The sequence below is a fragment of the Quercus robur genome, chromosome 6, assembly GCF_932294415.1.
Source record: "Quercus robur chromosome 6, dhQueRobu3.1, whole genome shotgun sequence".
Classification (NCBI taxonomy): domain Eukaryota; kingdom Viridiplantae; phylum Streptophyta; class Magnoliopsida; order Fagales; family Fagaceae; genus Quercus; species Quercus robur.
The window spans coordinates 919,754-947,292 of NC_065539.1; the positions used below are offsets into that span (position 1 = coordinate 919,754).

The following is a 27,539-nucleotide window of genomic DNA, read 5'->3' on the forward strand; positions in this document are numbered from 1 at the left end:
ACATTTAAGGAAGGTAAAAGGAGGTGGTCAATTAGAGTCAGGAAATCATAGATTTTTTTTTTCCATATAAAAATTATACTTGTAATAGAATTTTTAGAGTTATTTAAGAGTTCATTATGACAACTTTAAATGTACAACATTGACGGCCTTAATAACAAAATTAAGATACCACAAGTATATTTAAATTAGACTATAGTAGAATTTTATCTATCTTAAAAATAAAATAAAATAAAATAAACCACAAGTGTAAAGTGCATCCTTGACATGATAGTTACTTCACAAGTATAAGTTTTTGTGGGATGAGAGGGGATAGGGGTAAGGGTCAAGGTTCAAGTTTCTAATAAAAAATAATTTAAAAGTTATTTTTTCAATTTTTAGGATTTATTTGATGTAATGGCTTTGCTAGGAGCCTTTCCTTAACAAGGGTGAAGCCCTAACTTTCTAAGTACGTTATTAACGATTATTTTCATGTTCATTTTTTTATTGATTTATGTTGTTAGAAATTTTATTTTTCTATTTAATTCATTAATTTAACGTAGACTTTGAATGCATTAAACACTAAAAATTCTATAATTTTGTCTTTACTTTAATAAATTAAATTCACAATACCGTCTTTAGAAAATTAATCAGAATTAATCATTACTAAATCATGTGATGAAGGTCATTCTTCATATATATTCTGATTTAGTTATAAAATAAAATTGTTAAAACAACCTTTACATGTGTTATGTGTAGATCCATAAGGCATAGTTTAAGATATTAATTTCTTCGAAATTTAGTTTATCTTTGAACATGTGTTATGTGTAGAATTGTAGATCCATAAGCAGCCATGTTTTAAGATATTAATTTTTTTCCATAATTTAGATTAGGATAAATTGAAAATTACACCCATAAAGTTTGCGGGTAATTGCATTTTACACCCTAAAATTTTAAAATTTGGATTTTATCCCCTAATGTTTCAAATTTTAAATTTTACTCCCTATATTTTAAGGGTGATTGGATTTTACTCTCTAGAGTTTGAGAGTGTTTGGATTTTACACCATAAAGTTTCAGAATTTAGAAATGTAAAATCCCAACACTTTCAAATTTTATGGGGTAAAATCGAAATTATGAAACGTCAGTGTATAATCCAAACGCTTCAAATTTTAGAGAGTAAAATCTAAAGTTTGAAATTTCAAAGTGTAAAATTCAAAAACCTTCAAACTTTAAGGGTACAATTTGCAATTTACCCTTTAGTTTATCCTTGCCAACAAAACAACCAACAATTACAAATTCTCTTCTCCTATCCAACAAAGATTTTAAATAAATAAATAATTCCATGACATTATTATAATATATATGTGTGTTTATTTTTTTCCAATTTTCTTTTTAGTCTTTTAAGAATTATAGACAATATTAAATTATTTCAAGTTAAACTAAACATAATTCAATGTCATTTTGAATAAAACGACCAAACAAATTTCACATTTTTTTAGTTTTTATTTATTTATTAAATAACATGTGTATATATATTAAGTAGCTTTTCGCACCACACCAATTCACCAAACTTCAAAACACATGGTGATATTGAAACTTAACAAGACCCATCATTGGGCCATATGGCAAATGCTTTCAAGTTTCAACCACGCCCTTTCCCCTAATGAAGAGAGAAGAAAGATAGAAAGCAAAAAATAAATACAAAGGAAGAGAGAAGGACCAACTCATTTGCAATGCCATCTCATGGCCCCTTTTAGGGCCCTGTTTGGATTGAAGGGGGAAAGTGGGGGAGTAGTGTAAAGTTTGTTAAAAAATAAATTAATTTTGGGTCAACTCTACTCTTCTCTACTCTCTCTCCCTCTCCCTCTTCCTTAATCCAAATGAACCATTAGGAAGCAACAGAATCAATATTAGAAGAGACTTGGATATAAAATTATGGTACTGCCTTCATTAATTTAAGTTTCTTTCCTTTTGTTTCTCAAAAATAAAAATAAAAAAGTTTCTTTCCTTTTCTTTCTCTACCTCATTCCCACATGGTCCAGAAAATTACCAAGCAATAAGAGGATAAAATACATCCAAGGAGAGAGCCAAAAATAGGTATTGCAAAATACCAATCAGCAGTTGTTAGATAAATTTTGCTAAAACACTACATACTTCTAAAGATAAAAAGAAATTGAAAGGAAATATAACAAAAATGTCACAAATTCCAATTTAGTTAATAATGTGGCAAACAATTCATATGATCACATGTCGCATCTTAATATTAAGTATGTACAAGAAACTCCTGCCGGCCATACCTCTAGAGAAAGAGATAGAGAGAACAGCACAAGGATGATAACCTACACTAACTTTGCAACTCTTGCTAACATACTTTGGACTTATTTGCAACAAATATATGAGGCTTGAATACAACTCAGGTCCAAAGCAACCGATTTCAGCAAGCCAGAAGGCAACATCATCAGATAAAATTGGATAATAACAAGAAACTACTGACCAGAGTTCCCCAACAGTCGCTCTACTGCTGCATGAACATTTCCGGCAGTGGCAATCAATGCCCGTATATTCTCTTGTGTGTCAAAGAAACCCATTTCTTGAAGCTGTGACAGCTGGGTGGCGTAGAGTTCTTCCGGTGGCGCTGGGAAGATAAACAGAATAAGTACCAAACAAACGTAAGCAACAAGATATCCATTAAGAAAAGGACTAGAAAGAAAAGAAAAGACAGGAGAGTATAGTAACCGTTAGATCTGTTGGGAACAGCCAGGCTGCCAGCTCCGAGTCCACCAAACATGTTCATCAACATCTCCAATCCTACGTTGTTCAATGACCCAGTGAAAACATTAACAAACAACCCATTGTAAAAAATAAATAATTTGAGGGGAAAGGGAAGAACAAATATTTTCCATCATAAATAATTTTTGCCATCTTTCCAGGGGTTTGACACAAAGGCCTTCCTCAAGAAAATGACAAAAATAAAGCCCTCTATTACTGCAGAAAAATCCTAAATATCCTCCAACCACCCCCCCAACTAGCAAAAAAATGAACCAATTCCTTCTTACTATAAAGATATAGAACTTCCCACTCACTCAAAATTAATGTATAGAGATGTTTAGCTAAGAGCCACCCCATTTAACTGAGAGCACCTATTGTACGCAGATGTCCCAAATGATGCAATCCAGCAATTATATGTTGGAGGTTTCTAACAGGAACCAACATCTAGAAGACATGCCCTTGCAGGCACTATGCCACTAGATTTTACCAATGATAATAATAGAAGATTGGCCAAAGAAGCAAACAGAAGTTCAAAGGTTTTTTTCTTAGACCAAATGTCAAAGATTGACTTGCATACCTGTACCTCCACCAGCAGTCTGTCCCTGTTCCCTGCATTATGCAACAAGTTAATAGAAGCTAAGGGAAGAAACTAATGACAAGAACTAATCAGGAAAAGCAGTGTCACTATCACATGGCGAAGCATGTACAATTCATAATTGTCAAAACGTGAATCATATCGTGAATCAATTTTTGATGTTTCTGTATCATGTATCGTATATTGTAAGATACACAAACACTTAATAAAATTTATAAAAAATTATAGATATACATATATAAAGGATATGTTTATTATAAATTTTGAATATATTCAACTATTGACTAATTTATTCATCACTTATATGATAATAAACAAGCTAACTAAATAAATCAAACTAGCATGTGTTTATAACATACACATTCAAATTGCTTAAATTCAAAAGTGATAATATATTATAAATGAACCAGAAATAATAATTTATATTCATTATATTGCCTAATCAACCCCATCTAAGTCAATGCCATCATCATATTTATCATTTTGCAAACTTATTTCTTCATTAAAATTTTCTTCATCATCATTAACATTTACTATCTCTTCTTGTTCTTTTTATTTTAATAATTTAAAAAATAAATCTTCTTGGCATTCTAGTTTCTTGGACTAATAACAATAACAACAAAAATAAAAATAATTAATTGTCAATTAACATCTTATTCATAGTACAGAAAATAAATTGTAAATATTAAAGTGAATTGTAAGTGTGTACTGTATAGTCCAAATTTTGTAGAAGAAAGTGGGGGAAAAAACTTATGAATATGTTATTTAATTAGGCTAAATTAAGTAACCTAATAATTTTGTGTTAAAAACAAGTCTAGCAACTTGTTAGATTCAAATAAAAGTACAAATTTTAACAAAAAATCTCATTTTAAAGCATTTGTCTATTTATCGTACGATTTTACGATACGATACGATTCATATAATACGTACACTGTATCGTACGATTTATGAACACTTACAATACACTGATACGATACGAAACTTTGTATCACGTATCATATGATCCTGACAACTACTACAATTTGTGAAGAAAGAAGCTTTAAGTTCGGCAAGCTCCACAACTTTGCATAGTATGGAGCAATTAGAAAATAAAAAGAAAACTAGGAGAATTTTTAAAAGGTAATGAACTATCTGTGCATATTTGAAGCACTTTTTTTTAATAAGTATATTTGAAGCACGTTTTAGAAGATCATATTCTTATGGCTTTGAGGATTGCCTTCTACTACCTTGTATCTTTTTTTCATATTTCTTAGATAATCCTAGCCATCATTGATTTTCCATTTTAGGAGTTACCCATCTTGCACCTACTTTTTGGACTTTTTAAATGTTGTCGCTGATCTACAGAAAGGAAAACAGGCAAAGATTATGTCACCACTTACTGGGTTGACTGTTGCCGACCAAGCTGAGACATAAGAGCTTGTTGAAAAGTCAAGAGTTGCTGAGAGAGAGAGAGGCAGAGAGAGATCAACACAAATATAAGAAGCAAAATAAAAAATAAAAAATAAAAATTTAAAATTTTAAAATTTTAAAAATAAATAAATAAATAAAAAATAAAATAAAATAAAAAAACATGGAATTGACTTCAGCTTATCACCAGATGGAATTTTTATGCCAAATTACTGAAGTAAATAATACAAGAACTATGTCCCAAGTCAACCATCATTCATGCAAACCAAGACTTTTTATTATAAGTAATAACTAGCAACTTTGAATGCATACCGACAATATACATAAACGTGTTCACTGTTCACAGAGATGAGCATATGGAGATGTGTCTAAGAAGGGAACTGCTGGGTAGACGTGTTTGCACAGCATGAGGGTGTGTGTCTGTGTATGCGTGTATGAGCAAGAAAGAAACTGTTCAAGGGCACGTGTCAACTGCTGAAGAACTTTATAACAATGTACCTGCATTGTTTCAGGAGAAGTTAACTGACGAAGAAATTCTGGGTTTTGCATCATTTCCCTTAGTTGAGAATTGGAATCAAGCATGCTGCGTAGCTGGGGATTGAGACCAAGAATCTGAAAGTTGAGTAATGTTAGAGACACAAGTTGACCTCAAGTACAACTTATACTTAATAAGTGAATTGTATAACATGCTGATGCAAATAATAATGTCTTTGGTGCTGATCTAGTAAGATCCTGAACTATATAATAATTAAATACCTGGTTCATATATTGAGGGTTTGAAAGGAGGCTTTGCATCATCTGTGACATAGCTGGATTTTGCATCATCTGATTGACTAAAGTGGTATCCTGCATGGCACCAAACATGCCTTCAAGCCCTGGAAGACCAAGTCCACCTAAGCCAGCGGGTGTCTGAGATCTAGCATCCCCAGTAGGATTTGACCTCGTGGTGCTAGTTGGGGCACCTCCAGCTGCTAGTTTCACATAATTGAGTTAACTATTTATTGGTGACAATTTTTTAACAATATTCAAGTTAACATCTTCGAACAGCAGAAAACAAATTAGAAGGAAAAAAAATTCCTATTTTTAAGTCAGAGGAAGAAAAGATTTAGAGTACTTTTTATTGGTAAACTACACACGCAATGATGGGCCACGACATGAGGGTACACACCCTCCACCTCACTCTTACAAGGGGAAGAAATACCAATTGAGCTAGAGCTCAATGGCAACAAAAATATCTACAGTACTTTTATTTATCAATAACCTTTAAGGGGCAGCAATTTAAATCACAAAGAAATTAGATTCTTAGAAACCATGTGACGTTTCCCATTTTCCTTAGACATTGGTAACAAATTTGTCAAAGGGATAACTCAAAACAACATATTCAATTAGTACTGTGGATATTAGGGAAAAACACTGAAGTTCATAGCTTTACGGAAAAGATACAAACATGTATCTTTTTCTCCTCTTTGTAGATCAGTGAAACTAAACTTCTGCATTGCATTAGGATATGACATATTATCTGAAGGAAGAATAGAGGTTAATCTTATATGCTGCAACACTAAAATTACCCCAAAAGACGATAAAAGCATCCAGAAGAAGAGCAGAAGTAAGAGAGTGAAATCTTACCAGCAGTAGCAGTCCAAGGATTTGGTAGTGGATTAGTATTGGGAGCAGGAGAGCCAGTAGTTGTCTCAGAACTAGTGGTTGAGGGTGTAGTTGACGGATTTCTTGCTTGGTCCCCACCTTGGGTCCCCAAAAGAGCAGCAAATGGGTTCGCATTATCATTTCCAGCATTCCCAGCCATTGTTGTGGCATTCAGGAATGGCTCTTGAACATTTTCATACATTCGCCTCAACATATTGAATCCCTCAGGAGAAGACTCAATATTGCTCATTGCTCTATCAGTATTGCGCATCATCTCACGCATGAGTTCTGGGTTTCTTGCAGCTTCAAGTGTCTGACGAAGTGTGCTGGGATCATTAAGTATGTGTGCTAGCTCAGGGTTTCGATCAATGATTTCACGCATTTGAGGATTATTCATAATCAAGTTACGCATTACATCAGGGTTATTCATTAGGTTCTGAACAACGGGCATATTCATTATTTCTCTCATTATATTAGGGTTCCGAGTCAACTGCTGTTGCACTTGTTCAAAATCTGGAAGCCCAGCTCCGAACAAACCGTTGCCACCAATACCACCACCATTGCCGCCACCACCCATACCATTAATACCAAGTCCAGGAAATAGTGAAGCTCCAAAACCAGCTCCTCCTAATGCTTCACCTTCATTTGAACCAACACTTCTGGCATTACTTTGAGTGGTATTTGGAACTCCAGGATTGGTTCCACCAGCAGGATTGGATGCTGCAGCTGGAGAAAAGCCACGAACTAAGTGGACGGTGTGATCTGCCTCCAAACCTATAAACACAGACAAAAAAGATGGTCAACATAACTAAACCTATCTCAAGAGCAAAAAACACTCAGTGGCCGGCAATTATATCTCCTTTTCTTTTTAAATGGATATGATACACCTACATTTCCATTCGGAATACAATCAAATATGTATGTCATATAAAACACCTGGGATTTACCCAAAATACTTGGCTAGCAAAGCTGAAAATCCAAACAGGCACTTTTTATTTTCTTTTTTTAAAAAAAGAAAAAAGAAAAAAGAGAGCACTAGGAAATCTGATAAACGCCAGGTTACATATATGGCAGTTGCCTAAACATGGCTGAAAAAAGCAAGCATGCTACTCCAAGGTGACAATAGGACATTGAACTCACTGTAATTCAATGCTGAGGTTAAGTCGGTCAACCCACTGCCAAAACTAATTATCAAAACGACACCATGCTTGCTTGAGAATCATTCACATTACAAAAAAGCAACAACCAAGTCTTGGTCCCAAAATTTTGTGGATTGCTACGGAACCTCAACAGACTAATCGACACATGTATTCTCTTTTGCCATTCTATTCCATCCAAATCCATATTCTCTATTACCTCCTTAATTGACATTTTTTTTACCACTTCTACTTATTTTTAGGTCTGAGCCTTCCATCGTTCCTCGACTTTTATAGAATAATTCACATGAACATTCACATGAATATATAAATAAATAAACTAATATTCTCAAATAACATTTTATCTCTTTCTAATCTAAACAACAATAACATTCCATTTCCTAATGAGATCTATCTAGGTGCTTCTAGAATCATCAAAAATAGCAATTAACAATGAAGCATCGCATAATCATTCTTCGTTGCCCTAATATTATATCAAAGCTTGATTTCTACGAAACAAACCAAATAATAATATAATAATCGATCCAAAAATTAAAACTATTTAACTAATAAGCAAAAAAAAAAAATTTCTGAAATTCTGAATTAGATATTAATAAATAAAAAATAAATCGGAAATGAAATGAGTACCGTAGCTTTGAAGAGTTTGATCGTCCTTGAGGATCCGACCCTTGTAAATGAGCCTTTGTTGATCGGTCGGCGTATCGGATTTCTCAGCGAGAATGCTTTTGAAGGATCCAACGGAGGAATCGAGGCTAATCTGAACGGAAAACTTTGAACCGTTGGAGCAACGGATGTTGATATTGACTCCATCTCCGCCGTTGGATTCGTTCGCATCGTCCACAGCTCCATCACCTCCCATAGTCTCTCCCCACTATCTCTCTCAAATTCCACACAAAAAAAAAAAAAAAAAATTACAGATCTATGAGAGAGAGAGAGAGAGAAAGAGAGGAATTGGAAATTGAAACCCTAAAAATTGTTGTGGTATTGAATAGGAAGGAAGAGAAAGAAAGTGAAGGGTGAGTAATTGTGAAAGAAAGAGAAGAAGTGAAAGTGTAATATGTGGGAATTTATTTTATATTTATGTGTTGTAATAAAGGGTGAGAGAATCGGAGGTGACTTAAGGCCACCTAAGCCGGGAAAGTATATAAAGTGTTTGGTGTTTGTTTGAGTCTTGAGAGAGAGAAGGAATAAAGAGACCCACGAGCTGAGGGTGAGGCGCGACTTGTATTATTATACACTCACAGTCACAGACACTCTCCTGCTTCGGAGGGGATGTGTCTTTGAGACAATAGGGTGGGGGCGTTGTCTTGTGAGAGAAAGTGAGGTCTTCTTTTTTTTTTTTTTTTTCAGCTTCTGAACCTTTTTAACTGTTTGTGTCTGTGGCCTGTGGGTTTATATTCTAGCACTCTCTTTTTGATACGCGTCGCTTCTGTCTTTTTTTTCTCTTTTATTGTTTTCACTTTTTCTCTTTAAGAGATATGATAAATAAAAACAAATCTTAATGTCTCTTCCTTTAATTTTTATGCCATGAAATTGGCAATTCTTAGATTTGGTTAGTTTCAATATGCAATATACATCATTTGATGCCAATGTCAATGCCTACTTTTTTTTTTTTTTTTTTTTTTTTTTTTTTTTTTTTTTTTTTTTTTTTTCTGTGATACCAAAATCTAATTTACATATATCTATATAAAACGGAAGCCTCGGCTAGCTCTACAATTTTCCACGTCATATATTTTTTTTATAATTCTTTTTAACGTTTTATTATATTATAATTTATCAATTTAGAACCCAAAAGTATACAACTCCCCTAGCCTTGTATATATGTGTAAAATTCATTTCTGGATATTTGAATTTCAACTCTTACCCTCTATATTACCACAAGCACTTATACTTATAAAGTGATCGTCACCCCAAGAATGCGTAGTAGTAATTTGAGCCAATTTCTAAATGTCATATAGTTTAGCTAACATATTAATGACAAAGCATGTGCTCTAATTGAAATCCCTTAACCCAAGCCTCATTGTGATCTTCTTTTATATATATAAGTAAATAAAATATAAAAGATAAAATGTAATCGCACATAACAGCTCCGTGGACCAATGTTGTATAAGATCCAAAGGTTCCTGTGCGTACCCAAAATATGGTTATTGGGCTTAACCTCTACCTGGGCTCACAATCTATTTGTATTGTGGGTTTTGGATTTCCTACTATGGGTGGTTCTATGCTTGGCAATTCAATTACGCTCCTGTTTACTCACTCTCTTTGCCTCACTCCTTTTCTTTCTTAAATTGATCACTCTTTCTTTCTCTAAGGGTTCTCTCCCTAGAATTGCCTACCCTTTTATTCTCATCCATGTTACTTATTTATAGTGTGGGTCAGTGGGAATGCTATGATTATAAGTGGAAATAATGGTCCAATTCCATCATGTGTTAAGTGAATGTTTCGTTGGGAGTGGTAGTGGTGGCATTGGAACCGGTTCTCATCTCCTAAAGGGTGTTCGGCAAAAATACTCCCAAGGCCATACCAGGAAGCCGAGACATGTATCCCCGAGCAATTATGTTCCCATCCGGGATGCGGTTGACCGGGCAAAGCCCGGAGTGCTTCCTGAGGAGTATGGGCCAAGATTGTGGGTCCAACATACCTTAGATCAAGAATTGCGACGCGGGGCCTGAGCCCACGGCTTAGTAGGCTTGGGGCCTTATCCCGTACAAAAGGTCAGGGTCAAGGCTCGTACTATTGGGCCTGGGTTAAAGGCCCAATAGGCTCGGGAAACCCATACCGTACAGTTCCTATCAAGATGCGAAACAAGGAATTGTTCATTGTGATCTTTAGGGACATTTAACTAAACTAACCATCTAACACAAAAGTGCCCAATACAACACAAATGGTTCCAAAAACTAATTCCGTTAACAATAGGGATGGCAAAGGGGCGGGGCAAGGCCGAAGGATGGGTTCTTCGTCCCCGCCCCGCATGGTTTTGTCTTGCCCATCCCCTCCCCCCTACCCCACATGACAGGGAAGACTTTCTCACTCTATCCCCGCCCCTTGGGGCCCCGCGAAGCCCTGCCCCACTTTGTAAAACTCTATTTTTTGTTAATTTGCCCTACAACTATTACAATTTTTTTAATGAAACCTACTTCATTAATAAAAATATACTTGAAATTACAACTAATTTTATCCCATCAAATCAAATCAATTTTTAGAAAAAATTGAATAATATATCAAAGTGTTTAATAAGACAATCACCAAAAAAAAAAAAAAAATCTCATAGTATAGCACATAACAAAATAAAGGTAGAGAACCACATTGGGTAGAATAAAATAAACTAATATTGATATATTTGTTTAAATAGTAGGGTTTTAAAATATGAAAAATTTACAATTATAGTCCCTTAGATGGAGCGGAGTGGGTCTAAAAAGTCTTAACCCATCACAACCCCGCCTTGTGGTGTGAGGCTAAAATCTTGCCCCATCCCTGCCTCACCACCTTTGCAGGGCGGGAAAAACCCACGCTGGTGAAACAGGGAAGGGCGGGGCAAAATTGTCACCCCTAGTCAACAATGAATTACAATGAGTGAAAGCCAATGACATTCGGTTGAGTGTCATGTTTTTTTTTTTTTTTTTTTTGGGTATGGAAACTCACTCTGTCCCAACTCCCAAATGTTTATGCACATTACATTGCCTCACTAGTTATTATTGTGGCATCATTCCTCTCTTAATCCTTATGACTATTGTCATCCCTAATCCCCCCCTCTTATGCATTATGATCTGACTTGATATACACGAGCTTTGTTAAAGATTTTGAGATCTCAATCAAATTAGACAAAATTTTCAATCTCCACTAGCTCACATACTCGTCGGCCTCGATGTCACACCACCTCAACATCATCTATGAGACAATATCCAGAATCGACTAATCCAACTGTTGATTTAACGTCTTATGAGATCAATCAACAATTTGTATGTTCTTGATCAACAATAGATAGAATTCCTTCAAACTCAATAGGATCAAATCCATTGACAAGTGTCAGTTTCTACACCCACTAGTAGGAATGAATGGAATATAAGAAAATATCCATAAGATTTAATTATCACATTCATTAATGTAATGTGGATAAAAACATCTCATAAAAAAAATTGTGGGTAAAATACAGATTTTATTGTGTTAAAAAAAACAAATAAAATGTAATGTATACAATAAAAAGAATAATATATTTATTTTATAACATGATAAACTTAATTCGTTGGGTCTGTTTGGATAGAACTTATTTTGCTGAAACTGAAAACTTAAAACTGAAAACACTGTAGCAAAATAATTTTTAAATGTGTGAATAGTGCTGTGGGACCCATTTTTAATAAAAAAATTGATAAAAAATGAAATTTGTGGCTCCATGAACAGTGCACGGACCCACTGATTGACAGAAAAGTCAAAAAAACAGGGCCAAACAGTACTGAACAGTACTCTACTGTTCGCTTGTCCCCTGAAAGTCTGAAACGCGTGTAGAAAAAAAAAAAAAAAAAAAAAAAAAAAAGCAAAACCAAAAACGAAAAAGTAAACGTGGATCCAAACTTACACAAAATCTAACCAAAACATAGTTGATTCTCAAAAAAAAAAAAAAAAAACCAAAACATAGTTATGCACAAAAAAAAAAAAAAAGAAAGAAGAAAGAAAGAAAGAAATTATTATTATTATTATTTAAATGGAAATTGACGGTGGGAGATGAGGTTTTGAATGTCAGTGGTCACAGCCAACGGGTTGTGTAGCACTTAGGTCTGAAAGGAAGCATAGAATGTCCCGCAATCAAACAACAGTAGTAGCACATAGCGCGCCATGATTCTCATATTCCCATGGCCATTACTCTATCCATGAGAAGCAACGTCAAAGGCAACGCCAATAGTGGCCTGTTATCTCGCCTCAAAGTTCTAATTAACGTAAGGGTCTCTTTACCTCACTCTGCTTCTATCTTATGCGTTGGTTTCTTTTAGGCATTTCGTCGAACACTTGTACAGCAATTATTTCTTTCATTTTGATTGATGTTTCACCTGCAGAGATTCGACCACACGTTGGCTAAAGACGGATTGGAAGTTCCACTCTACCCAGAAACCGCTTCTCATTCAGTGGCTCAACAAGGTTCATTTTGTAATTCCATTTATAGAGCTTGACATAGCATGCATTTTAGTGCTAGCATTGTTTTTCGTATTCTACTTTGTTATTAGTCAGATACGCAGCTTGTGATGTTTTAGTAATGCTTGGTTTCAATGATGAATTAGGCTATGTTGATATGTCGAAATGGAGAAAGGTAAATTCGAAGATATTGGGAATAACCAATTCGAAGATTTCGCTACCCACTTGGAGTGTGTTGAACATTCTTAAGAGTAAAGGTAACTTTTTATTTCATAATTCATACTTCCATTTTTAGGTACTGCTTTTTTTACCGTAAGTTTTGAGTATTGTTTCAATTCTGTATTAGATTTTAGCATTTGTGTTATCTTCATTGGCGAATGAATAAGTATCTAAATGTTAGTGATGCATTGATGCTTGACATGCGGCCTATAGACAGGAAAAATGCAATGCTTAAAAGGGTAGTTGCTGAGCAAAGTGGATTTTTGGACTAAGCGTGTTTTTGAAAGAACATTTATATTATTCAAAGGAAGAGTAGTTATTATATTCACTGACCTTGACATTGTGCTGGCCTTTTTGTTGGTCTTAGTTTGGTCAATTCCACTCCAATGTTATATAGTATGCTGCTTCTACCATATTTGTCTCGTTGTGTATGAATGTCTTTAGTCTTTAACTAGATATTTCCTTACGACATGCAGGGTTTGAAACCTATCTAGTGGGAGGATGTGTGAGAGATTTACTCCTAAATAGAACACCAAAAGATTTTGACGTGATCACCACAGCTAAACTTAAGCAGGTTTTGTGACACTGATTTGCTTCTTCCTGTGGTTACTATAGTAACAATGATGTGCATGTGTGATGATCTGCAAAGGTTTCTGGTGGTTTTGTAAATCTTATTACAGATCAAGAAGCAGTTTCATCGATCTTATATTGTTGGACAACGATTTCCTATATGCATGGTACACATAAAAGGGACTGTAATTGAGGTTGGTTGGTGCATTTAGCAAATAAGTAAGATATATATATATATGCTGAGATATAATATTGTTCTATATGACTCTGATATATAATTTACTGGTGCATATATTCATTTACTGCTTTTTTTTTTTTTTTTTTTTTTTTTTTTTTTTTTTTTTTTATCTTAATTTCGTTGTTTATTTTGGGTGATTCTTTTGAAACAGGTATCCAGTTTTGATACAGTGGCAAAACATGATGAAGAGAAAGAAAAATTGCTTTCCTTGCAAATGCCAGAAGACGGTAATGAAAAAGACTTCATCCGCTGGAGAAACTCCATGTGTCGAGACTTCACTATTAACAGGCACGTTTTTTTTTTTTTTTAATAAAGTAATAAAATTATTTTATCTTGGGTTAAATGGATATTACCACACTAAACTATGCAATTGGATATGTACCTCAAACTTTAAAAAGATTCAATCAGCACTTCACCTCCAAATCAGTGTCAAAGTTAACTAAATATGAAGGCAAATTTGGCAAAAAGATGCAAATGTTGTGTTAATCATTGCCTCCACAAGACTATGTAATTGGATATGTACCTCAAACTTTAAAAAGTTTAAATCAACACTTCACCTCCAAATCAGTGTCAAAGTTAACTAAAAATGAAGGCAAATTTGGCAAAAAGATGCAAATTTTGTCTTAGTCATTACCTCGACAAACCTCCATTTCCACCATGCTTTTCTAGATGCATGCTTATCTAGATGTACAAGATTAGGGCTGATCAATCAACCACACCTGCACCCAACAAAACCTATCTGACATGGAGCCATCCGATCCAAAAAGTCGACTTCAAAAGCTGATTGGCGGCAGATTGGCACCAGTGAAATACCATCAGATTGGGTCAAGTATTAGGTTTCCTATATGTAAATCTGATAAACTGAACCTGGCCTGAGTGCTTTGCCTAGTACCTTGATTTGCTGATCACTGTTGTGTTGCCACTCATCTCCTTATCTCCACTTAGGGTGCCATAGTTCCTCGCCCTCCCCTCTATGACTTGATCTTTTCATGAGCTTTGACAGGAATCTTGAGATCTCCATCTTCTTTCCTGCTTGCCCAGTGTGACACCACCCAGATCGTCAACATCAACGAGACAACCCACATGCTCGACCGATATAACCGTTGAATTAATCTTAATGGATCAGTTGACACCTGCTTGTCCATGGTTGACAGGGTTTATAATATCTTTAAACCCGTGATCAGGTTGGTTGGCATGTTGACAATAAACGCAAGCCTTGCTATCATCCCTATACAAGATCTTAACTACAGACCCCCTTTCTGAAAAGAACTTAAGCATTTCTGTCAAAGTTATTTAATACCATAGCATTTTTGTACTGGCAAGTGAACCAGTGCATATTCCTCCACTGAAATGTATTAGCTGTTATACTGGACAATTTTGGCTGTTTTGGCCGGTAAACATAATCTGGTCCAATACAAAATTGTCAGGTTTTCTATAATTTTTGAAAACAAGGGACTGGCACTACAAGGTGCTGGCAGTTGTAATGACACTTGTGCATATCTGCAGTGGAGAGGAGAACATTTACAGCAAGCATGGGAGGGAAGAACTAAGCACAAAATTGAAAATAGCTGAACTAACACATGCAACAACCTTTTTGATAAGTTGATAGTTGGGGGAGGAGCGATTTGAACCCTAGACATTTCCGTTAGAAATATTAGAAAGTGCCAATTGGGTTACAAAGCTCTTGGCACACATGCAACAATCTGATCTACTAATAAATAGATGTTCAGTTAAGCAAAGATTTGAAAAAGAAAAGAAGTTAACACAGGGAAAGCCAAAGAAAGAATAGACTGAACAAACCAAGAGACAGAGAGAAATGTGAGATTTGATTGAATTTTTAAGTTTGATGGAGATGGTTACTGGTCCAGGATCTTGAAGAATTTGAAGCTATAGGTTCCAACTTCCAAACTGCACTGTCTTTATTCTTTTGAAGTTTGATGGAGATGGGAACTTAATTTAGTTTGTGGACCTAGTGAACTGAATAAATGTGTAATAAAGCCTTGGCTTTAGTTTTGGTTTATACTTTTTGGTTTTCAGCCATCATTTAAATTGAGTCCCCCCCCCCCCCCCCCCTCTCCTTAAATTGTGCCATTTCCAAAGATTATTTTTAAAACAATATAATATAATTTTGGTTTCTAAATCAGTGCCCCTTATACCACAAAAATGAATATTTGTAATTATTATATAGATTTATATTATTTTCCTAATTTGTTTATATTTATAATTTATGTATTAACCTAACTATTCTTCGTTTATATAGAAATACTAGTATGAGTGTGTACATATAGCAGTAATCTTGAAACAATAAATCAAAATCAATCGGTACCAAAATATTTTGTTCTCTTGACCAAAACTTAAACAGCCTCTGGTGTGGTGTTGATAGCTTTGGTTTCCATTGTTGTGTTGGTGACTGGACATAGCCTCACCAACACCCAGTTGGAAGCTTGTAACTACATAGATCCACAACCCAGTTGCTCAAAACCACCACAAGCGTGACTCTTAAACCACACAATGATTGTGGTGCATTTAACCCAGATAGAGAAATGCCCACAACCAAACCAAACCTGACTGCACCACACCATTATATATATTGACAATCCTAAATCAGTACATTGGTATCAACCAGTACAAAAATATTTTATTTTCTTGACCAAACCAAAATGGCATTCGGTACAGTCTTGATAACTTTGGTTTTCATTGTTGTGTTGGTGACAGAACACCCAGTTGGAAGCTTGGAACTGCATAGATCCACAAACCAACTACTCAAAACCACCATGAGCATGACTCTTAAAGCAAAAAACAGTTGCGATGCGTTTAACTCAACCAAAACAAAGCCCACAACCAAACCAAACTTGATTCCATGCTCATCATAATATACATACTGGTAATCCTAAAATGGTACACTGGTATCAACCACTACTGAAATATTTTCTAAATCAAAACAATCTCTGATGCAATATTTGTCAATTTTTGTTTCTGGTGTTGTGTTGGTGACTGATCACAGCCTCACCAACATCCAACTTGAAGCTTGGAATTGCACAGATCCACGACCTAGCCACTCAAAACCACCACAAACACAACTCTTAAAACTCTTAAACCATACAAAGGGCATGAGGTGTTTAACCCAAGCATAACCAAGTGTAGGACCAAACCTGTTAAATTATCGATTGTCTCAAAAGTTTAAGATATTGGGATATGGTAAATTTAATTATTTAACAACACAATTTTAACACTTCCCCTCATGTGTGGGCCGGAACTACCCTTTAATAGGTGAGAACCAACACGTGGATTTTAAATGGAAGGTAGAGTAGAGGAGACAAGGATCGAACTTAGGATCTCATGTTCTAATATCATGTCAAATTACCGATTGTCTCAAAAGTTTAAGCTATTAAGATATGATTAATTTAATCATTTAACCAATATTTCTAACAAAACCAAACCCGATGCATAGACACCATAATAGCCTCCCTTAAAACACAACTTCTTCGCCCACACTTAACAAATTGAAGACTCAAAGACTCACCACCATTCCAAATCAATCAACCCAACCCAAGTTAACTCAAAGCCCAACACCTATGTTGCCGACACAAACCCACTGCCAGTGTTGGTGTCAAAGATTTTGACTGCATTGCTACAGTGTTTGGGCACCTGGATTGATGTATGCACAAATTTTGGCTCCAAACATGTTTGGAGCCTTAGGCTTCAACCATTAATAGGAAGATGACATGTGTCCTGTCCTTGTAATCCAACCAACCAAGTGAAAGAAGAGGATCGGCTATGGAGGAGGGTGGTGGCTTCAAAATATGGGGAAGAGTGGGGGGGGGGTGGACCTCAAAACTGGGTAGGGGAGTTCATGGGTGTGGTTTGTGGAGAGGCATTCGCATGGGTTGGGAGGATTTTAGTAAGAATTGTCAATTTGTTGTTGGGTTGGGGAATAGAGTGAGGTTTTGGCAGGATGGGTGGTGTGGGGGTCAACCTTTTTACTTGGCCTTCCCAAGGTTGTATGGTATTGCTATTGATAAGGAGATATCTGTTGAAGCCTCCTTGTCAAGGCAAGGGGAGGAGGATAGACGAACTTGGGATGTTCGTTTTACTCGAGAATTTAATGATTGGGAGATGGAGGAAGGGCTACATTTTCTTTGTATGTTGGGAGCTAATACTCCTCCTATGGATGTGGGAGACCGGATGAGGTGGAAGTTGAAGGTTAATGGGGATTTTGATATCCGGTCATATTATAACAAATTAAGGAATTCTCCTTCAATTGTTTTTCCGTGGAAAGCTATTTGGAAAGTAAAGGCCCCTAGGCGAGTTTCCTTCTTTGTTTGGTGTGTAGCTTGGAATAAGATCCTAACAGGTGATAACCTAAGATTGAGGAGACTGGTGCATTTTGTGGACTGGTGCATTATGTGTAGACATTGTGGAGAGTCGGTAGATCATTTACTTCTTCATTGTGAGATGGCTTATCGGTTATGGAGCTTTGTCTTTATAACTTTTGGTTTGTCTTGGGTTGTACCTAGTTCCATACCAGACTTGCTTTTTGGCTGGTGGAATTGGTTGGGGAAACACTCGTCTCAGATATGGAATTTAGTTCCGTTGTGCATCTTTTGGTGTATTTGGAAGGAACGGAATCAGCGGACTTTTGAGGATTTGATTAGCTCCGGTGATCAGATGCTGGCTTCTTTCAGTGGGACTCTTTTTGATTGGTCTCGGGCTTGGGGACTCACGACTAGTGATTCTCTCCCTTCTTTCATTATCTCTCTCTCTCTTTGTAATTAATTTGTGGTTTGGTTTTCTTTTTTGCTTTTTCGTTGTTTCCTCCTTGTACTTTCTGGGTTTGCTCTATGTTTTTTTTTTTATGCATAGAGTAGCCATTCGTATATATAACATTCTTACTTATCAAAAAAAAAAGTGGGGCAGTGGTGGAAATGAAGGCTTGGGAAGGCAATGGCATTGAGCCTGGGAGTGGAGGTGTGGATTTTTCTGTCTTTTTGCCAATTCTATTTTCACTTTTGACCTGGGTGGCAGGATGCTAATTGTCATAATTACTCTAATTAAAATTTGGGGTGCTCATTGCAAGTACCCCCATAACTTAGGGTGGTAATATGCATTTATACCCCTTTTTTAAGTTACTTTGGTGGAAAATGTTCTTTACAGTCAACTTATCAAAAAAAAGAAAATGTTCTTTACAGTCCATGTGAGTGGGTTTTGGGTTCTGAAGCTTTTTTGCCCTCGTTGCTTATTTACTATGTGGCTTAAAATCTTAATTTGATATCGTGGAAGCAGCTTATTCTTTGACCCATTTGCCAAAAAAATCTATGATTACGCTAATGGAATGGTGGACTTAAGTTCCTTGAAGGTGACTCTTCTTTTGCTTTGTTAATACAAGTCAAGTTTCAGTTTATATTAATTTATTTCAAAAATTTTCATTTGAAGATTACTTAGTTTTGATATTGTTGGACACAGCTGCGAACGTTGATCCCTGCTCAATTGTCATTCAGAGAGGATTGTGGTATATGTTTATTTCATTAATTTTCTGTAAACTCTTTTAGCATCATGATATTTGGAGCCATTGGTTGAATCTGTTATCAAACTATATGAATCTGACCAATTATATGCAATCCATCATGCAGCAAGAATTTTGCGTGGCTTAAGAATTGCTGCTCGTTTGGGCTTGTCATTATCAAAGGACACTGAGACCGCAATTCTTGATCTTTCTTCATCTGTTCAGAGTTTAGGCAAGGTAGTTGCCAAGGATTTAATGAGATCACTTTCCTCAATGAATTATACAACAACAACAACAAAGACTTAGTCCCTAATTTTTGAGGGTCGGCTATGGATTCTTAACAGATTAGGGTCAGCCACATGTTTTCTAGTAAGGGACTCCCCAACAAGTATTTGTAATGGATCCATTCATAATAGAGTGATTAAAATTTATGCTAGCTGTCAATCTATTGCAACCCTCCTTTTCCCGGGTGTGGGACTGGCTATGAACAAAATATATGACACTATCCCCAATGAATTATGTTTTTAAAAAATTATTGGGTGTTTTTGGCATTTCTTAGTACCTTCTCCCTTTCTTGTTAACCACCTTTTATTGTTCTTATTTCTTAAAATTCACTGTTTCACATAACTTATATGTGTGTGTGTGGGGGTGTTTCTCATAAGGACTACTTTATTATTTTAGCTCTTTAGATTTCCAAGCAAATGTAATTTAAGTTATCAACTTCTTCATCCTATTCCTTACTAAAATAACATTGTTTATATATTCAGTCAAGGATAATGATGGAGTTGAACTATATGTTTTCTTATGGAGCCGCTGAACCTTCTCTCTGCTTGCTTCAGAGATTTAATCTGCTTGAAATTCTTCTTCCATTTCATGTAAGTGATTTTCCAGTATCTGACTCACAAAATCTTAATGTTTTCATTCAGAGATTATATCTGATATGATGTATGGGTTACAGGCAGCATACCTTCAGGAGGCTAAGCAATCTTCTAAGCGTCCAATTATGTTGATGGTAAGATTACCTTTACAAGGAAGTAGTAAAGCAATCTATGCATTATTTATTATTAGGGTCTGTTTGGATACCGCTTATTTTGCTGAAACTGAAAACTTATTGCTAAAAGTAATCTATGCATTATTTATTATTAGGCTCTGTTTGAATAATGTTTATTTTGCTGAAACTGAAAATTTATTGCTGAAAGTACTGTAGATAAAGGTAAAAGTTAGTTGAAATAGTACAATGAGACCCATGAATAATACTAAAAGTGCAGTGGGGCTCATAAATAGTAGCAAAAATAAGTTGAATAGTGAAATAATTTATAATTTTAATTGCTTCCTAAACGCACACTTAGTTAGAGATAAACATGCAACTATGGTATGGAATGTAGGAATGAACTTGATTAAATCGTGGAATTATTTAATGTCATGAAGTTAGACAGGAAGTAATGGATATACTGGGAGATTACTGAAGGCACAATATTGAGTTAAGAGGAAAGCAATTTTTGTTAAGAAATATAAAAGGATCTTCCATTCTAAGTTTTTTGTATTGATTCTAGAATTTTGTAAGTAATTGAAAATTCCTATCTGAGATGTAGGAATAATTTGGAACTTTTGTTAACAAGCACAGAGAGAGAGAGAGAGAGAGAGATGTAACAAAGCTGTTATAGAACTTAGGTATCAAAGAACAACAACCAAGCCTTAGTCCTGAATTCTTTGGGGTCGGCTACAAAACTTGCTTATCACCAAAAAAAAAAAAAAAAATCTGTTACAAGGTCATTGTAGGAACATAGTTTGTTCTGATAAGTGTAACTGCATCTGCTTGCAAATGATCTGTTGAGAGTACGTTTGAGCTTAAATTGGCTTATAATATGTCAAGCCAAGGCTGGCTCCAGGCCTAAGGCCCCCATCTCTCCAAAAAAATTATAAAGGGTCCTAAGGCCTCCAGTTATGTAAACAATAGACCCCCAAAATTCTACAAAAAAAGGCCCAAAATTGTAGAACGATTATTATTATTTTTTTTAAAGAAAGAAAATATAGGTGGATTTTGCATTCTTTCTCTGCCTTGAAGAAGGCCCTCTAAATATTGAGCCAATAAAAATCTAACTCAATCTAAACCCTAAACTGTTTCACCAACAAAAATTGTTATGAATGTGCTGAATAATCATTGATAATCTATTTTCCTACCAACTTGTAAAAGAGATATTAATAAAACCTAAATTCTAAAACTTAATAGCAATTTTGCATCTCAAAGAACAAGAAGAATGGTTTTTAAACCAAAAAAATATACACAATATATAATATAGAATAAGTAAGGGCCTCACAGTGAGGGGTTATTACAGGATTCTACTTGGCAATGGTGACCAATCTTTCCCTTGGAAGAGCATATGGAAATCAAAGACTCCATCTAGAGTTGCTTTCTTTAGTTGGACTGCCGCTTTGGGGAAAATCTTGACAATTCACAATTTATGGAAAAAGAAAATGTTGCTTTTGGATTGGTGCTACAATTGTGAATGCAATGGGGAATCAGTTAATCACCTTTTATTGCATTGCCCTGTTGCTACAGAATTATGGGCTATGGTTTTGGATTTATTTGGAGTTTATTGGGTGATGCCGAAGACTTTTGTGGATTTATTAGCTTCTTCGCCAGGTTGCTTTAGACGCTATTGGAATGGACTTTTGTGGATGGCTGCTCCACATTGTTTGATGTGGTGCATATAGAGGGAGAGGGACAATAGGAGCTTTGAGGACACGGAGAGGACTATGCTTGACCTTAAATTATTTTTCCTTAGAATCTTATTGGATCGGGTGTCAATCATACATAGTCATTCTTTATGTTCTGTTATTGATTTATTAGATTCATGTAATTTGCATGAGTGATTGTATGGTCCCCTTCTGTATACTCTTTGTATATGGGGTGACTATTTTTTATATCAATAAAGATTGCAGTACTTATAAAAAATTATAGAATAAATAATATCTAACTGATATTAAATATTAAAAACTGCACTAAAATTATTGCCCTAGGCCTCAAAATATATTGAACTGATCCTTTGTCAAGCGCATATTTTGTTTTTGTTTTTCTGTTTTTTCATGGTCTTACTTTCTTAATATTTTCTCTTCGTTTTTTTGGACAGAAGCTTTTCTCACATTTGGATAATTTAGTTTCTTGTGATCGACCTTCTGACTGCAGCCTGTGGTAAGCCAATGATTTATTTCCTCTGTTATAAGTGTAAACATAATATATCATGAAAGGATCATCATAAACTTGATTACTGGACATAGTTGCTAGACTTCTTGAGTTTTCTTTAATTTGAGGAAATTTGAATCATTGTATTCAAATATGTTTTCAGTTCAACCTTTAAAAAGCCACAGTTAATGATACATCAAATAATGTGATTTGATTGATTCTACAAGCCCACTTAGTGGGAACATCAAAGCGAAATGTGTTGGGGAGATAAACACCTTGGAGAGCTTCCTTGAGTAATTAATATAACATATAGAGACACATTTTAACTCAAAAGGCCTAAGCCCAATGGGTATGTGCTCAATTATGTTATATTAACCACTCATTCTTCTCATATTTATTCAATGTGGGACTTCACTCATACGTGTAACCCAACAAATCTCCCCCTCACGTGTGAGTCTGCTTCTTTATGGGCTTCAAGACCTCTTTGTGGGCCATGAACAAGTCCTACTCACTCCCCCTTGCCTAATGGGCTTTTCACTTCATCAGTGCGTCATCCATGGGTCTCTCGTACGCCATCCATAGGAACCACGTGTCAACCCGCACGCACATCCATAGGAACCCCGTACGTCCATGTCCATGGGAACCTCGCACCACACCATTATTTAGCACCATTAGCAATATTCCTTTGTTGAGTTTTTTTCTTCTCCAGGATCTTTATGTGTGGGCCGTTAAGGCTTTCTCTGTCCCCGCTAGGTAGGAACCATGAACACCTCACCACCTTCGCCGCACACTACCATGGGCTCTGATACCACTTGTTGGGGAGAATAAACATCTTGGGGAAACTTCCTTGAGTAATTAATATAACATATAGAGACACATTTTAACCCAAAAGGCCTAAGCCCAATGGGTATATGCTCAATTATGTTATATTAACCATTCATTCTTCTCATATTTATTCAATGTGGGACTTCACTCATACGTGTAACCCAACAAAATGAACTTATGGAGGCCTTAAGTCTGGGGGTTTGGGTCTGGTAAGGAAGTAATATGTGATGGTGAAGAAGTTGATCAAGCTCTGGTAGAGATTTCAGTACCACCCTGTAGTACAATCTTTGGCTGACATTATAAGCTATATTAGTTTGGCATCAGATACTTCCTCAATATTTTGGAAACCTGTGTCCTGTAATCATATGTTACCAATAAAGGTCTCGCCTCTTCATATGTACGGCATATGTATAGCAAACATCCGACCTTCGTGAATGACTCTGCAACTGATAGGTCCACTAAGCAGATCTTTTCAAGAGGGTTTCTGGCTTCCTGTCAATGTTTTTATTTCCCATTTCAATTATAGATGCATGATAAGAAACTCATTTATCACCTTACTGTAGATAGCTGGAGGTTTATATGTTTTTGTATCTTTGCAATCGTGGTTTTAATTTGATGTCATATTTTGTGTATGGGACAGGGTTGGACTGTTGGCTTTTCACTTGGCATTAGTAAATAACCCTCAAGAAGCTATCGTGATTTGGGCATTTGCTTCTGCTCTGTACCATGGAAACTGGGAGGAAGGTGTCAAATTTGCTAAAGAACATGCTGAAATGCATGTTGATTTTGTACCTGAGATCTTGGGGTCCTCTAACATTAAATCGGATGAAGAACTTGCTAAAGAAGTAACTTTGTTAGCATCTTTGGTCCAAGATTCCATGTCTACTTTGGCTGAGACAGAAAGTCTTTTCAAAGCAATGTCCAGATACCCATTTTCTCCATGCTCTGGTTTTGTAAGTACATTTCTCTTTGTAATCTACATTGCTAATAACCTCAACAGCGTATTTAACCAAAGAATAAATGTTCAAAATGTTACGTCACTCATTTGTGGTTATTTTAATCAAACATTGTAGGGTGCCCTTGTGGCACATCTGGGTTAAAATTTTGACTGCAGAAACTACTATATTGATCTGTCAATTCTTCAGATTAAAAGGGACAAAAACATAGGGCTGCAACCTGGGTGATCTAGTCTGTGTTATAGAATGATTCCGACTCAAATCATGATTTTCACTCCTGAAATCTAATCCAATCCAATATGACCCCAACCTTATCTGAATTATCAACATACAAACCTCATCTTGAGGTAGGTTGATATATTAGGTTAAAATTAAATCAAATTCAAATTTGAACCTGACCTTGATAGTTTCAAATGTGCCAAATGTAATGTGCAGGGTCCACCTGTGCATCTACACAAAGCCAAAGGCCCTGTGTGTATATGGGGCTCATTTGACTGGTTTGCACTGATGTTCACAACTGTTGCTAGCAGTCCTTATGCCTCAACTCTATGCCCAGATATCATGTTATGTGAAGAACAGTGCTCAGACAAATTATTGAATGGGCAAGCTCAAACTATTAAAATACAAATTGAGTGGGCAAGCTCACAACATAGTTTGACCATGAACCTCAACCTAATCTGGCCCAAATTTTGACCTTATCTTTAATGATTAATACACTGGAGATTTCCGTTGCAGCACTGTGATTGGTTAGGCATGTTACCCGGTTATGTCTCACTATTTCCTTCTAGAGAGGATAGCTGTCCAATGATTTACTTATTCCCATGGTTTCTTGTTGTTAACATATGTATATTACTTGAATATAGTTCATATATGCACCTGATCTGATAAAAGTGGTTCTTTAGGTATTTATTCCGAACAAAGTGGAGAAACATGTTTTGGAAATTTTCCAAGTGCTCGTGGATGATATTGAGTCCTACAATAATGGAAGAGAGTTTTTTGAGATTGATTACCACTTGCTTGGGAAGGGAAATCTGCATGAGGCAAGATTTGTTCTCGGCAAGATTATTTTGGAAACTGTGAGTGGTGAAGTTGTTAATGAAGAGAGGAAGGTTGTCAAGGAGGGGAGAACTGAGGTGCAGCCAGATATCTCTGAGGAGAATTGTGATCTGGAGCTTTCAGATCTCGTGAAGGTTGCATTCAAGGATAGAAATTGTAAACTCAGCCTATCAACATCTGATCCTGAAGTAAAGCAAACAGTGGTGAAGAAACAGAAGTTGGTGGAGAAACTCAGTCGTCCTGAGCAGTTGGGGGCTACAATGAATTCAGGGGTGGTTGAGAAAGTGAATTTCCATAAGATGGCTAAGAAACACAACAAAATAATTGAGACGTGTTGGTTACCCCAGGAAGAAACAAAGATGATACAAGGCATAATGTTGGAGAAGGAAAAGTATCATCTACAAGAGCAGCAGGTTACTTTGGAAATGCAAGAGGGTGTTGAGAATGATAAGTACAAGAATAATGAGAGGCATTTGAAGACATTAGAGAAGGTGAAGCGTCGGTTATCACAAGATGAGGTAACTAAGAAGCATGTGAAAAATGTAGTTGATGAGTGTAGTTCCATTCGGGAGGCAAAGCTTAAGCATAGAAAGGTGTTAGAGAAGAAAGAGTTACCTTTCTCACACCAAGAGGTTGTCAGGGAGAAACATGATAAAGAACTAGTTAAGGAGAAAGGCAGTCGACCTCTACTGTCAAGCCTTTTCAAGTGAATCGTCATTGTATGTTGTAAAATCACTTGCCAGTGTGGGACAGCATCACCAAAGTTATAATTGACAGGCATGAGGCATTCTTTTACCTCTCTCTATGATTTCTTTGCAGGTGTACATTAGAATCATTAGAGCTGATAGAAGTATGGTCTTATTTACTAAAGGTTATACTCATTGTAAGATTATGCTCATTTTTTTAATCGGATTAGTAATCAATTTTGATTTCTTGAGATCATGAGTAGTATCAGCATTTGGTTCAATATGTTGACTTGATTAGGTTTGTCATAATGTCGTACCTATTTTATTTCGGTTATGTTTCAGGAAAGTTGGTAGCACCAATGACTGATGTGAATTAGCTCTTTCGCATCATAGCATGTCCTTAACTTTTCATGTTTTCTTCATCTTTTTCTTCTCTTCATATCAAGTGTAAATGAACTTTTCGCCAGGTCTATTCAGATCAATCGCATTATGATTGTTCCTAATATTCTGATAGAACCGAAATTTTTACCATGTTAGAGGCCAAAAGTGAGGGATATAAATGAAAGTAATTTAGAGTTTGGGGTCATTTTTATAAGCATGTAGTTTGCTAGCTTATTTTATTATTCAGCTTATGTTTACTACTATTTATAGATTTTACTGTACTTTTTGGTCTTATTCATAGGTTATATTGTACTATTTCAGCTAATTTTTACCTCTATTTACAGTACTACCAACTAAAAGTTTTTAGTTTCAACAAAATAAGCTAATGTCAAACAGAACTTTGGGTAATGATTTTGGTACTTTGCGTTTACAAATAGAATGGTCCTGATTATTCTGACTCTTTATCTTTATCCGGATAATTTTATTTAAAAAATAAATAAGGTGAATCAGACGGAGAATGAATTAAACAATTTAAACTATGGGCCATGGTCCTTGAAACTAGTCGGGCTTAAAATAATAATTTTGACTAAGAAGTCACTGACTTTCTCGAGGCTTGTGAGTGGGGCTCACAGGCTGTGAGAGGCAGGCCCGCACCATGGAGCGGGGACTGGATACAATTCCTGATATAAGAGGGCACGCTCCTTCAAAGTTCAAGCTAGTTCAATACTTTTTTAAGGCTCTTGGCCTTTGTCTTAGGAAGGAAAACAATTTTATAAACCTTGGTGATGTTTCATGTTTTCTTTCAGGCTCCATCAAAGGCTAAAATCACATTAGCAAATGTATGATCTGATCTCTATTGTATTATCTCCAAAGGTTAAAATCACATTAGCAGATCTATGATCTCTATTTTCAAGTGGGCCGAGGGCCTAGTGATGAAGGAATAAAGATAAAATACTTGATTATTTAAATATTAAAAAGTTTGATTTATGTTTGTAGAGAAGGAAAATTCCCGACTGGCGACCTATGAGTGAAAAAACATAATTTTTCTACATTTAGAGTATTATGCTATCCACACATATACACTTAGATTAGGTTAGAGTAGAAATTTTATCTTGTAAAAAAAAAAAAAAAAAAAAAAGGTATTATGCTACCCACTAGAGACGATGCTTGTACAACTTAATGCATGCCTCGGGTGGCCTTATATAGAGATCTTTGGAAACTAATGGACAAAAGGAAAAAGAGGTGTAAA

General features: G+C 35.7%; 2 protein-coding genes across 4 annotated transcripts; one reads left to right on the plus strand and one right to left on the minus strand.

The window, feature by feature from the left end:
• Positions 1-2,162: 2,162 nt before the first annotated feature.
• On the minus strand, positions 2,163-8,900 carry LOC126690446 (ubiquitin domain-containing protein DSK2b-like). Of its 2 annotated transcripts, none has more exons than XM_050385600.1 (8): positions 8,176-8,900; positions 6,374-7,165; positions 5,504-5,718; positions 5,246-5,359; positions 4,720-4,778; positions 3,323-3,354; positions 2,713-2,784; positions 2,163-2,611 (listed from the first exon to the last, which is right to left on the minus strand). In XM_050385600.1, exons 1-8 carry the CDS (start codon positions 8,405-8,407, stop codon positions 2,463-2,465), a joined length of 1,665 nt encoding a protein of 554 aa, XP_050241557.1. In that variant the 5' UTR covers positions 8,408-8,900; the 3' UTR covers positions 2,163-2,462. The 2 variants fall into 2 exon arrangements, with proteins under 2 accessions (XP_050241557.1, XP_050241558.1); XM_050385601.1 differs by having other exon boundaries at positions 5,504-5,715; positions 8,176-8,899.
• Positions 8,901-12,253: 3,353 nt separating this feature from the next.
• On the plus strand, positions 12,254-26,160 carry LOC126690447 (uncharacterized). 2 transcript variants are annotated; one of them, XM_050385602.1, is made up of 14 exons: positions 12,254-12,479; positions 12,597-12,678; positions 12,819-12,929; positions 13,368-13,465; positions 13,572-13,655; positions 13,851-13,987; positions 18,983-19,055; positions 19,163-19,208; positions 19,330-19,439; positions 19,970-20,077; positions 20,161-20,214; positions 22,334-22,395; positions 23,852-24,164; positions 25,070-26,160. In XM_050385602.1, the coding sequence occupies exons 1-14, from the start codon at positions 12,396-12,398 to the stop codon at positions 25,931-25,933; spliced, it is 2,226 nt and encodes a 741-aa protein (XP_050241559.1). In that variant the 5' UTR covers positions 12,254-12,395; the 3' UTR covers positions 25,934-26,160. The 2 variants fall into 2 exon arrangements, with proteins under 2 accessions (XP_050241559.1, XP_050241560.1); XM_050385603.1 differs by having other exon boundaries at positions 22,337-22,395.
• Positions 26,161-27,539: the final 1,379 nt, after the last annotated feature.

What these genes read in the sequence shown, in the direction of transcription:
- LOC126690446 (XM_050385600.1), bottom strand. Translation starts at nt 8,407, where the DNA reads ATGGGAGGTGATGGAGCTGTGGACGATGCGAACGAATCCAACGGCGGA. An exon ending in TCCTTGGACTGCTACTGCTG is followed by an intron (nt 5,719 to 6,373) that starts GTAAGATTTCAC and finishes ATGTGAAACTAG; the next exon opens with CAGCTGGAGGTGCCCCAACT. An exon ending in GACTGCTGGTGGAGGTACAG is followed by an intron (nt 2,785 to 3,322) that starts GTATGCAAGTCA and finishes TGAACAACGTAG; the next exon opens with GATTGGAGATGTTGATGAAC.
- LOC126690447 (XM_050385602.1), top strand. Translation starts at nt 12,396, where the DNA reads ATGGCCATTACTCTATCCATGAGAAGCAACGTCAAAGGCAACGCCAAT. An exon ending in CCACAGCTAAACTTAAGCAG is followed by an intron (nt 13,466 to 13,571) that starts GTTTTGTGACAC and finishes ATCTTATTACAG; the next exon opens with ATCAAGAAGCAGTTTCATCG. An exon ending in CCTTCTGACTGCAGCCTGTG is followed by an intron (nt 22,396 to 23,851) that starts GTAAGCCAATGA and finishes TGTATGGGACAG; the next exon opens with GGTTGGACTGTTGGCTTTTC.